The sequence below is a fragment of the Protopterus annectens genome, chromosome 5.part1, assembly GCF_019279795.1.
Source record: "Protopterus annectens isolate FY-2018-M chromosome 5.part1, PAN1.0, whole genome shotgun sequence".
Classification (NCBI taxonomy): Eukaryota; Metazoa; Chordata; order Ceratodontiformes; family Protopteridae; genus Protopterus; species Protopterus annectens.
This window is the reverse complement of record NC_056736.1, coordinates 522,965,125-522,978,801: the sequence shown is the minus strand read 5'-3', so window position 1 is coordinate 522,978,801 and position 13,677 is coordinate 522,965,125. Positions and strand designations below refer to the sequence as shown.

At 36.6% G+C, this 13,677-nt stretch overlaps 1 protein-coding gene across 1 annotated transcript in view; it reads left to right on the top strand.

The window, feature by feature from the left end:
- Positions 1 to 13,677, top strand: part of CFAP44 (cilia and flagella associated protein 44) — a 1,689,287-nt gene that overhangs the window by 624,644 nt on the left and 1,050,966 nt on the right. Inside the window, exon 11 of the mRNA XM_044073142.1 lies at positions 8,150 to 8,366. Within this exon, the coding sequence (XP_043929077.1) occupies positions 8,150 to 8,366 (217 nt within the window). The remainder of the gene's footprint in view (positions 1 to 8,149; positions 8,367 to 13,677) is intronic.

Sequence of the window (13,677 nt, the reverse complement as noted above, 5' to 3'; positions counted from 1 at the left end):
GTAAACTTTTTTATATCCTCATTCATCTGTTCTGCATCCAAAAATGTTTTTGCTTCTTCTGAACAAATATTTTCAAGACAGCTGTGTATAGCAACTTGAATGTTACACAGGTCTCTCTACACCCTCTGATTTCAGGGTTGAATTTTCTTCTGTTCTGCCTGATGTGCAGTGAATAATCATTTTTCACAAACACTCTGGTGTACCCAGTTGATAATACTTTACCCTTCTGTCCCAGTTTTGTTAGGAGTAGCTCCTTCTACTGATATGATTGCATATTTACTACTATAGGCCTTGGTTTCATTCTCATAGCCAAATCTGGAACATAGACACATTGTGCCCTTTCAGTTAACAAATCCTGCTGTGGAATACCTGTCCAGTTGCTTATGTGTACTTTCATTAAAGTAATGCAATGTGTTCTTTCCAGTTTCTTTGGTACAATCAAAAATCTCAGGTTTTTTTCAGCATGATCTGTCACCTTGCTATATTATTTTTGAAATTGTTCTTTTTGAAAAGCCTCCTATATTCAGCTACTCTTTCCTTCATTTTACCCTCTGATTTCTGCAGTTTTATCAGCTTATCTGAATAGACTACCTAAAGCTTCTTCTATTCTTTTTAGCCATTTGTCATTTGACTGTATGTATTTCTCCAGTGTCTTAAATATTTTAATCCTCTATGAATGCATTTGATTTATTTTTCCTCTAAATTATTGGAAGTGGTTTCCTGTACTATGGTTGAAACCTGAACTGCTTTTTGCTGAACAGCTGTATGGCACTCCCCCACCAGAGTATTTTTCTTCTCCTTTTGTAGTTGCCTCTGATTACATTTTCCAGATTTATTTGTTCCTGACAGTAAGGTGTTGTAATGAGTATCCAGTAGCTGGCAGCTTTAGAGAGTTTCTGTTTTCACACAGGCGATCTCAAATCAATCTGCTGATCTGTATGCAGTCATCTTGGAAGTCCCAAAGTTGCTTTAGAACTAACCTTAAGTCAGAACATTCATATACCCTTATTTTTTCCAAACCATTCCAACAGTTATTGTGTCCAGAGGGCTTGTATCATGTATATATGCTATATCATTAAAAGAACTTTGTTGTCAAAACCAGTAGCTCACTCCACTAGGCCATAACAGCTCTCATGCTCTTTTTCAAGAATTCCTCCATTGTTAGCACATGCGCCACAGCAACATGGTCAACAATGCATAATTTTGTCAAACATTACAGATTAGATATGATTTCAAGGTTTATATCCTCCTTTGGATGTACCATCCTCAAAGTTATCCTGTCATGATGCCTCCTGGAAATTTCTGGTAGCTGGGGATTCTGTCAGATCCGTTTAAGTTAATGCAAGGGATAATATAAGATACAGAACTTATGTACCTTCCATAATGTTGGATTGTTGTTATCTCTAGTCCATCCACTGCAACACCCCACCACTACCACCACCTTCCCTCTCCAAATTGGCTTGCTACACTGAACTGGTAGATCTAATTCTGAAGCCTTTTCTTCAGTCTTTTAGCCTCCTCACCTATACTGTTTTGCATTAGTGGGCAAACCTGATGTAATATTTGTCAAGGGACTACGATGCATTGTGGTAGAAAGCAGGCGTTTGAGCAGGTCATATATGCTGTGAGGTTGACTTTCCATCAGTCAAAGCTAACATATTATGGATAAGCTATGTAGTAATTAATACATAACGTCCTTTTCATTCACATGGTTCTGCAGCTGAATCAGAAATCTTATTTAAAGCTGTATTTGCTCAACATATTTGTGAACCTGAAGCTTGGACAGCCATTCACACTTTTACATAACATTATATAATTCATACCAAGTTCAGAGGTAGAGTACATTTTGTTGCTTCTCTGTAGAAATTATACTCTAGACTGCCTTTCACTGTTGAGTGTTGAGGGTACAGTGATACTCTCCCAATCATGTTTATGATTCTTGCAGAAGTTAACCATATGATGACCCGATCGCAGTTTTGATGAACACAGTGTAGTTGTTACCTGTACAAAACCATTCTGAGCAAATGCTTGAGGCTTAACTTTATGAGATTAAAATTCACTGGAAATGTACTTGTACATCAAAATGCAGATTGGGTAGTTAAGCTGAAAGTGAATCATGTTATTAGAGAATAGCAGAACTCATATTCCCAACTTCTTCACATTTGTGGGATCATGGAGATGGGTATGTACAAGTAAGGATAAGTAAGAGGAGTGTGGGATTCATGACGTCAACCCCCTCCCTGGAAAAGTGCCAATACATATGGTTTTTGTTTGCTATCTTGCAGGATATATGTATTTTTGATCCTTCAGTTTTCAATATGAGTTGTCTGATTGTATTTATTTATTTATTTTCATTTTCCATAGTTAGTGACTTTTGGTTGTTCTGTTTTGTGTTTGGATGCCATGGATTTTATATTGTGGAATAAAGTTTTGTGATGTGAATCCCAGCTGTGTGTTTATGCTCACTGTAATATTAGATTTTCAAATAACATCTCATAATAGGTTCTTAAGCTCTTTCCCTTTCATGATTCTTACCTTGTTGAGTTGGTGGCATGTGCATATAGCTGTATACTTACAGATTACTGGTTTGTCTTCCATTTGTTTAAGCATGTTATTATTTGTTTATGTATTCCTTTTTATTTATAGTTTTTCTAAGAATATTTATTGGCATACCACTATTGTTCTGCCTTCTTTTTTACAAAAACAGATGAAGGACATAATATACTATTTCTTTTACAGGTGGCTTCCCTCTAATGGTCACAACATGAGATTGTACACTGCATATCCTAAAGATGTCTCACTACTAAAATGATCAGGTTAGGTGTCCAGTTGTCAACCTGTGGCTATCCCTGATTTATTATTCCTGCAACAAGATATCTATTATCTTGAGTGGATTGATGTCTGTGTACTGTTTAGTAAGCTGTTAAACAATATGCAGAGATATTTTAATACTGGTGAACCATTGTTAGAAATGGTATCAGTATTAGATCAGTAACTGTAATATGTACTGTCAGCCATGCTCCTATATACTGCATTAATATGTGCTAGACTACAGAAATGTGGCACTGTGACCCTCAAATATCACCATTCAAACTGTCATTTTGCAATGCTTCTAACAATGATAAAGCAGTTTTGAATTCCAGCCTTTACTACTGTCCCATGTGTATGCCCTAAAATTGATTGAAATCATTTATAAAATAATGCGTTGTCATCTGTGCCCAACAGCTTCCTTCACTATTCCATACCTGAGGCAGAATGTAAAATAGTTTATTTTTCCATGTTCACACTAAGTTTCCCATCAAAGTTTTTCAGCATCAATGCATACTATGCTAGAGTACCCCAACTTAGAAGTGTTGCTAATTTAGCATTTGTTGACTAAGTGTGGAAGAACCCTGTATGCTTATCTTGTGAGATGCCACTGAATACGATAATAATCTGAGAACAATCTTGTCAACTCATTTCAGCATGTTGTATTTTCTGTATTGCATGTTCACATGAGTTGTTCTCCACATTTGTGATATAACAGGGTGACTGCATTTGTACAATCCACTTGAATGTATTATTATTATTATTATTAATAATAATAATACTAATAATAATAATAATAATCATTAGTTAACCAGGTTGTTGTCTTATCAGACCATTTTCAGGCTCAGCCTGAGGTGTACCACCAAAGGAGAAATATCCAGACTTGAGAGTTGTATAAACATGCAATCATACAACAATTTATGCAAACAATCACAAAACAGATTATAAAAACCAAATTAGTAAACTGAGAGGAAAAGTATTTAGCAAAAAAGTAGTTTTTGACCCTTGGGATTGTTAATTAACTATTTATGATAACGGAATTAATGTAGTTATATCAATGGAAATAAATGAAAGAGGAAAACTGAGAAGTTATACTAAGGTAGAAAAGATAATAACTGTCATGGGAAAAATAAGTAGTAGTAATGGGAGAGGTAGTTTTAAGGGAATGTTGAACTTGGAAATGGGTGATGGCACTGTTGTGGAAGCATTTGCAGCCCATCTGATTACTAAGGAAAAGTTTTACTTTTTTACGGAAATTGCTGAATGAAGAGATAGAGTTTAGGTCTTCTGGAATGTATTTTCATATTTCAGGAACAATTAAAGGGAATGTGGGTGTCCTATGCTTTTTAAGGGTGGTAAAGGAAGTTTGTAAATGTGGTGTGGAGTTTGATAGGGATCTGAGATTGTATGATGGTGGGATTCTGTCTGTGACCCTTAATGAGAAATAATAATAGCTTTTTTTCAGTGATGACTTTGAGCATAAGAGAGCATAACAGAAGTGTGTTCTTTGAGAGATGAGAATCCATATGTTTTGGAGAGGGTGTTCTTTTGTAGGAGATAGTGTGATGAATCAGTCAGTGTTGTTAGCAGGCATATGACCAAAGTAGAGATCATTTTGGTGAACTTTTGAGGTGTAGTAAGGAGAGTGTCAAAGGTGTGAATCACAGCAGAAGTGCAGATAAGGCATCTTATGGCTTGGACTGAGTGGCTTTTCCTTGGTGTGTTGAATTAAAATTTACTGTCTTATTTAGTGTATCATCTTTGTTTTTGTGAATTATACCCTGCTGTTTTAAAACTGGTTTTACGTGAGTTGAAGAAAATGCACTTTTCTATTCCACCTAGTACAAAAAGGTGAGCTTATTTTCACATATAATTTATTGCAGAATTATTCACATTGCCTTCATTCTCTGTTTTACCAACAACAATCTTTTAAAAAGTTACATTATTCATGGATTTTACTTTTGATGTGCACTCCATTCTTTATTTTATTTCAGTAAATATTCTTCTAGCAGACTGTAGATTAATTCATAATTATAATATTAATGAATTAATATTAATTATTGTTTTAAATACCTTGTCGCCTCACAGTAAGACACTGTCCGGTTCGATTCTCAGCTAGAGCATCTTCTGTGTGGAGACATGCGTGAATGGGCGTACCTTCGTTGAAGGTTGTGCATCAGGCCTGGCAAGCCGGTACGTAAAAATCAACTGCCAATCATTAGCGGACCGGACTTCCGCTGTGGCGACCCCTAACTAGGAAAAGCAGAAAGACACAAACAATTAAATTATCAATTAAGGTATAGGTATATATGCATATATATATATATATATATATATATATATATATATATATATATATATATATGGGATACAGTCACTACAATGAATTTACGTTTCAGCGAAATGTAAATTTGTGAGTGCACTTCCGCAAAAGTGCATTTTGTAAAAAATGCACTTTCGTGTAAAGATAAAAATAAGAAAAAACCCCCAAAAAGTAGTTATAAAAACATGCAGTTTGCATGTAATCTTAGCTGTACATCAACGTTTAGTGTTGATGTACAACTAAGCAAACTAGTGCTGAGATCGTGGTACAGTGGGGATAAGGGAATATTCCCTTTTCCCCACTGTAGCGTGATCTCGGAGTTAGAATATTAAAATGGGGGGGTGCAGGGGTGCTTGCCCCCTGCAAAAGATTTTTGTTTTTGTGCATTTTTTTTGTTTGGGATAGTGATCGGTGACTATACTTCTGTGCAAATGCAGTTTTGTTGAAGTGCACTTTCGCTGAAGTGGGGATCTACTTTTCTTTTTCGAACAAGTGTAATTTAGATGGAGAAAAGTAGATCCATATATATATATATATATATATATATATATATATATATATATATATATATATATATATATATATATATGTATATGTGTGTGTGTGTGTATAAATATGTAAATCTCTCTCGCTCTAATATATCTATATCTCTTCTTCGTATGACTGAAAACTCAAAATATTGAGTTTCCTGTGACTGAGACCACAATACCTAATTTTCAGAATACTGAAAACTCATTTGACGGAGTCTCATTTTACTGAAAGCTTACAGTGCTGAATTTCAAAATACTGAATTTTAAGCCATAGACATGCACACTTAAAACACCAATGACCAATGCTTTCAAAAACTTAAAAACTACTTACTTACGCTCCTAATAGAAACCGGATGATAGAAAACCAACCTAATTGGAGGGTATGCTCCCTAGACCCCCCAGTGTGGGGGCTGTACCCCCAACACACCCCAACTATATCTACTAACTCCAATATTAGACTACATTGGGGAAAAAGGCATATAACTTTTACTTACCTTACAGTACTGTACACAGTCCCATTACTGCCGGGATCACATGGAATGTCTGCCATATTACTTTAGATACTTCCCATAAAAATATAAAGAGACATGCTCACATTTAGAAACACTGCGACACTACTTTCTACACTACTATCAGTACTCTGACAGTCAGCACTTTACGGTACAGTATTTTTTTTTTTTAATCATAAGCAAGTCACAGATAAAGAGAAACATGCAAATGAGTTTTCAGTATTTTGAGAATTAGATATTGTGATCTCAGTCAAATGAAATTCAGTATCTTAAGTTTTCAGTAATGTGAAGTAGACCCATATGTGTGTGTGTGTGTGTGTGTGTGTGTGTGTGTGTGTATATCTATCTCTCTCTCTCTCTATATATATATATATATATATATATATATATATATTTTATATACATATATATATATATATATATATATATATATATATATATATATATACAGCGAAACGAAACCATCGACAGTTCAAAACATCGACAGTACATTTATACGAAAGTACAGTGCTAACATGGGTCCTGCAAGGGGGAAGTAGTATGGGTACAGTATCATATCATATCCTTTACTTCCCCCTTGCAGGACCCATGTTAGCACTGTACTTTCGTATAACTGTACTGTCGATGTTTTGAACTGTCGATGGTTTCGTTTCGCTGTAGTGACTTTCGTTATTTTAACATGTCGTTTGACATGAATATATATATATATATATATATATATATATATATATATATATATATATATATATATATATATATATGGGCCTAGGACACATGCTCGACTAGCATATGTCCGAATCACAAAACATCGAACACACCTACATGAAAGCACTTTAACATCAAAAAGCACTTCCATGTATGTGTAGTTCAAAAAAAAAAATCTATGATTTTGCAGGGGGGGCTTCGCCCCCTGCACCCCCCATACTTTATTAGTCTCACTCCGAGATCACACTACAATGGGGAAAAGGGAATTTTCCCTTACCCGCACTGTAGTCCGATCTACAAAACAGGCACACATACACAGCAGCGCTTGTCGATGTTAAGCGCTTTCGTGTATGTGTGTTCGATGTTTTGTGATTCGGACATATGCTAGTCGAGCATGTGTCCAGATCCCATATATATATATATATATATATATATATATATATATTTATATATATATATTCAAGAGAAAAACACGCCATATTAACATTTTTATTTGCATACAGTATACATTACATATGTTTTATAACTGTTATTCTGTACATGAACCTATTAACCTATGAACAACATATCATAAATTGCTCAATCCCTGCCTTCCCTTAAACTGCATTCTTCCTCCTGAACATTATTCTGCATGTATTGCTCCCACAAATTCCATTGAAGTAATTGTCTCTTTCCCTATCTAAAGATCCCAATTCTAGTTATTTTACTTCATTTACAATATTCAGTATTTCAAATGCAGTTGATTTAGATTTTGATTTCCATTTTCCAGTAATTGCTTTTTTGGCAGCCAGTAGAATTAAACTAGTAGGCCTTACTATGTCTAGCCAATTCCGATCCTGTGTCCCTGCTCAAAAGACTTATTTCTTAATTACTGCCATTTGCTCTCCCAATATTTCTGACAGGGTACTCTGTATGGAATACTACTGTTTATTATTATTATTGATGTTAATTAATAGCATCATTTCTTCACTCCAGAGAAGGAAAGCTGGAGGCAGTCATTTTACTGCAGTAGAGTCACACTGCATAGTCTTTGATTAACACTGGACTAATAGTCACCATGCGTTTTCAGGCAGAACTCTGATCAGCCATTGACATATGCAGTTATTACCAAAGGGGAATTTGTGTGGAATATACGTTGTGTATTTTCTTTTGCAGAAGCTGTTCCCAATGTGTAAGGTCTTGTGCACTTGTGCAACAGTATTGTGTTTATTCTGGTAATATGATTTTGCTTGTCCAGGGATAATTTTTTCTTTATTTTCTTGTTAATCTTTCAGGGGGAACAGAAGAAGCATATGCATTTGTGGATTTTAACCCTTCTGGAACACTGTTAGCCAGTGTGGGCTGCAGTCCTGACTATATGCTGACTGTCTGGGACTGGAAAGAAGAACAGATAGTTTTGAAATCAAAAGCCTTTTCTCAGGATGTTTTCAGAGTCACATTTTCCCCTGACAATGAAGGACAGCTCACCACATCAGGCACAGGACATATCAAGTAAGTTATTATGTCAGTGATGCAGTACTTATTTATTTGTTTCTTTGTTTATATTGGAAAGCCAGGGTCCATTTTCAGCTACAGTCAGTTACAGGAAAAAGGAAAAAAAAGCGTAATGCATGAAATGATATGACATAAGCATTATAAATGGGAAAAAAAGACTAAAAAGACCCTTACTCCATAGCAAATCACTAGTATAGCTGTTGTTATCATTAAAAGGTAACCATAAAGCTTGAAACAAAATAGCAAAAAGTAATGTTAACAAAAGGAAACAAAACTGCACTAAATTAACAAATCCTCTCACTGATATAAAGAGCAATGTAACTCATGAAGCAACAGTAAATTACCATGGTTTAAATGAGTATTGACTATGTGATAGTATAGTTACACTTTGCGATTGCAATTAAAAGTGTACTTAAGATATTTTGTAAGATACATAGCAAAGATGGACCCTGGGATTCAACAACACTGAGTGTACACACTGTATACACTGTTTTTGAGTGAACAGACAACACAGACATAACTCAGACCTTCTTCCTCCCAAGTTTAGTTTTCCTACTGATATTCTTGCAGCTTTAAATATTCACAGGGATTCATAAAAGTTACCACAAAATGTAGACTACATGTACACTTAGTATAATCTTACTGAGTGACTAGAAAGCGCAAAAAATGTGATAAGAATGTCCTTGAATACATATCGTGTAGGCTTTATTGAATCTGGCATAATAACTATTGACATCAGTGTTACTGGAATAGCATTCCACGTTTTAAGTTTTTGGATTGAGAAAGTCTTCTGGTTGCATCAAATATCAGGAAAATGTTATCTTTAAAGAAATAGCACTTGAAGATAATGACCTTAAGTTTTTTTTGCTTTGAGATTTTAGGTACAAGGCATTTGCCCAAATAAAGGATAGCATTATTTAGGCAGCCATTGAAATATTGCAGGTTGGTCTAATTGTGATAGGTAACCCAACTTGTCTTTTCAGAAGCAGCCACTGCTGTTCTTGTTTTGATTAATAAACATAAGTCCATATATTTTATATTAGTCATCTATGCAGCTGATTTTTTGTTTGTTTGATAATAGGAAGTGATGAATGGTAGTATATAGGTTTATAGGTAGGTACTAGGCTATCTGCCCGAGGGCATTTATAAGCCTAGCCAGAGTGTCTCAGCTTTCAATGCCCTATTGATTAATTAACTGATCCTCTGTCAAGCAGAGCCAATGAAGTGATCCCGGGGGTGTATTTTCTGTTACCCATCCACTCGTCAAGGTTTCTCTTGAAGAGTGTTAGTGAGGGGCTCTGCCTAATATAGTTTGGAATTTTGTTCCAAAGCATGGGGAGTCTCTGTGACAGGAATCTATCCCTCCAGCATGTTCTATTTATTGTTGTGGCAAGGTTTAGCTCACTAGAGCGCGTTGCTCACAATGACTTTGATTTCTTTAGGTGGAGCATGTCCATCAATACTGAGTTGGACATGGCTTTGCAAGTCAGGCAGAGATCACCTCTGAGTAAGCGATATGCCACTGAGTACAGCCAGAGTTTTTTCAGTCGGGCTGTATAGGACATATGTTTGAGGCCAGTAATCCTCTTGGTGAGGTACTTTTGTGGTCTCTCCAGCTGTTGGAAGTGTCTTGTGAGGTGCATCCCAAATGGGGCATTGTACTCTATGATGGGTTTGATGAGTGACAAGTAGAGGAACACTATAACCTCTTTATTTCTAGATGCAAACCCTTTAGTAATTAGATGGGCCACATAGAAGGATTTCCTAACTACTTTGGCAATATGATTGTCAAAGGAGAGATTACTATCTACCTGGGTCCCCAGATCTCTTATTACCTCTTCTGTATTAAGGGGGCTGCCACCTATGTGGTAATTCATGGGTGTTTTGTTTTTCCCAAATGGGATGACTATGTATTTTTTGGCATTTAGCTTGAGGCCATGACTTTGACCCCAGGTGTCTGTCTCAGTAAGGCCCTTTTGGAGGATGTCCGTGTCAGTCGGACAGTCAATTATGGTTCCCAGTTTGCAGTCATCGGCGAACTTGGTTAGCCATAGTCCTCCTGTGTTTGCCTGTACTTCTGAAAAGTATATGCCGAGCAGTAGATATATCATAGGAATTAACAGCCCTTTCCCATGAAATATTCCTGCAACTTTTGTTAGGACTTCACATATTGGGTTTTCCATATGCAGTTTACTCAGTGGATGAATGGTTATTATATACACCTAGGTATTTAAAATAAAGACCTGAGCCAGTAATACTGTCATCAATATATATAACTTTGTGTAAAGCACAGTAGCTAAATTGATTGAACCAGGGATCGTTGTTTTATTATAACTAAAGATGAGACATCTCTCTTTGTTTTATTTGTGTAATTAGACTGAGTGACCCGATGCTTGCCTAATATGACATTATGATTGCTAGTTAATTATATGATTGCTTATTACTTATCTGAGCTAAGTTTTTTTGGGGAGAGCAAATGGTAATTGTCTAAAGATGTGTTCACTGTTCTTACATGTTTGTTCTAATATTTACTCTGTGGAAATTGTACAGTTTTACACAGAAGCATATATTGTGATTGCATATAATGACTATTTGCCCACTGTTTGTATCTATTTTCCTTTTTCACCTAAATAATACTTATTTTATTTTGCAGTAATAGTGAGGCACATGTGGAGTTCTTGTTGGAGCATCAGTTATACTAACAATTCATCTGACTAACTAGTAGAACTAAAAGAAGAGAAAAAAGGTTAACAGTAATACAATGGATAGGGACACCAAATTACTCCATTTATTTTGAACCTTTTCCATTCAAATTGGGTCCAGGACACCACTGCCTTTTATCTGTTGTACCCTGGCTGAAAGGCACCCTATCTTTCTTCTGTGATGTTCCATTATCTAAAATGTGATTTTGTCATACGTCAGAGGAAATAACCACGTATTTGCTAAAGGTATATTGGTGCAAGGTTATATACTGCAATATTAGTTTCTTTGCAGCTTACCACTTCCTCCATCTTAAGGGGAAATTTATATCTAAAATGGTTAAATTGGTTCTTTAGTAACCAAGGTGCCCAGTCCACTTAGAGATCTTCTGTTAATTTTACAGGCATAGTCATCTCCATGTAGGTGAGCCTAGAGAGAAAGCCAGAAGAAACCACAGTTATGTAAGATGAACTAACTGTAATAGTAGATGTTTGAAAGATCAGTACTGCAGTAGCTTTAGCTATATAGGTCATAGCCTGCCAAGGATATAAGAGCCGGTCAGCTTCCAAAGCTTCCGGGAACCTTCCACATGCCCAAACTGTCAAGCAGCTTGAACTGATCTGACTAAATGACAAGTTTGTGTGAATATCCCTTTTCCTGCCAGCAGAGAGAGGGAGGCTGAACCCTGAAAGGCAATGCCAGAAAGAAAAAAAAAATAAATGTCCACATCCTGGCATAAAAAAAACACACACCAAAAAACAAGGGGTTGGCAAGACTGAGCGGCTATTCCAGCAGTGATCATGTGAACATTTAAGTGTTATGTTAAGTTCAATATGATGAACATAGTACAGTTGTGTAAGTTGATCAGTACAGTAGTCTCAGCTATATGGGTAAACTACCTTAGCTAACTATATTTGGGAGGTGGAAGGAGAAGAGTCCAGGAACATCTGGAGAATGGTCCTAGCAAAGCTTGATCTGGACTTAGAAAAGGAATTAAGCTTATAGTGCTTAGTAAAAATATGTACAGAGGACCAATATCAGCTTCTAGAATACTTCTAGAATCCAACTCTTTGCAAAAAGCCATAGATAAGGTCAATGCCCTGGTAGAGTGGGCCTTGATCCTGCCTGAAATAGTTTTGTTATAGTGAGTATAACCAAAGGTAATAGCCTTAGACAACCATTTGGAAATAGTCTGTTATTATATAGGTTGTTCCTTTGCACTTTCCCAAAAATGAACAATTACTCTGAAGACATGAAAGATTTGCTTACATTACAATAGTACCTGAGTTTTCTGTGTTCATCTAAGATATAGAGTATCCTTTCTCCCTTATTTTTAGGTTATGGAAAGAAAATAGTGAGATTGATAGGTTGACTTTAAACTCTGATACCAGTTAGGCATAAAAGAAGGATAAGTTCTCAAAGAAATCCTGTCCCTATAGAAAATGAACTATGGTTGGCTTAACATAATAGCTGGAAACTCAAGACATCCTTCTTGCAGAGGTCAGAACAATCAGTAAAACTGTTTTCCATGTTAAGAACCTCAAGTCACACAGATTATTCTTCTTCTTTTGGCTTTCCCGGTTAGGGGTCGCCACAGCGGATCACCTTGTCTGCTCATGATTGGCAGTGGAGTTATACGGTGTCGAGTTGCCAGCCCGGCGCCCAACCTTCCACAGAAGGCACACACACACACACACACACACACACACACACACACACACACACACACACACACACACACACACACGCACGCACACACACACACACACACACACACACACACACACACACACACACACACACACACACACACACACACTCCTAGGATCAATTTAGTGTGTCCAATCCACCTGCAGTATGTCTTTGGGATTTGGGAGGAAACCGGAGCACCCGGAGGAAACCCATGCGACCACAGGGAGGACTCCGCACAGAAGGCACCCCAGCTGAGGATCAAACCAGAGAACCTCTTGCTGTGAGGTGGCAATGCTAACCACTGCACCACCGCGGCCGCCCCTCAAGTCACACAGATTAGCTAGTTCAAATAGAACAAAAAGGCTAGCTTCTCTAACACAATATTAATCCTGAGGAGGGACCCCAGTTTTCTTAGAGGCCTCTTATGCAAAACCTCTTTCAAGAACATTTTCACATGAGACTGCATTGAAGGAGGAGGATCCATGGGCAGCATACCTGTCAACTTCTTAGTGGAAGAAATTTACACAAAGCCTAAATTAGTGGTGGGACAAAGGTCCAAAAATGCGGACAGATTTTAAAAATTGCTCTTATAAATTTAGACAGTTGTTAGAACAACAGGATTTGCCTTAGCGTGCATTTCCTGAAGTATATGAAGTCTGAAACTCAAATGTGTGTCATTATTTAGTGACTTCAGTCCTTAGTAATTTGCCAGAAAACCACAAATGCTATGAAGAACAGAACAAAAATATGAAGCAAAAATCTGGACATTTTGTAAAAATCTGGACACTTGAGAAGTATGATGGGCAGACATGATGAAATGGCTGATAAATGAAACTTGATATAGGAATAGGAAGGGTCATAGGATAGTAACTGACATTGTAAAACTAAAGAACAAATAGTCCTGAATAAGTACTGC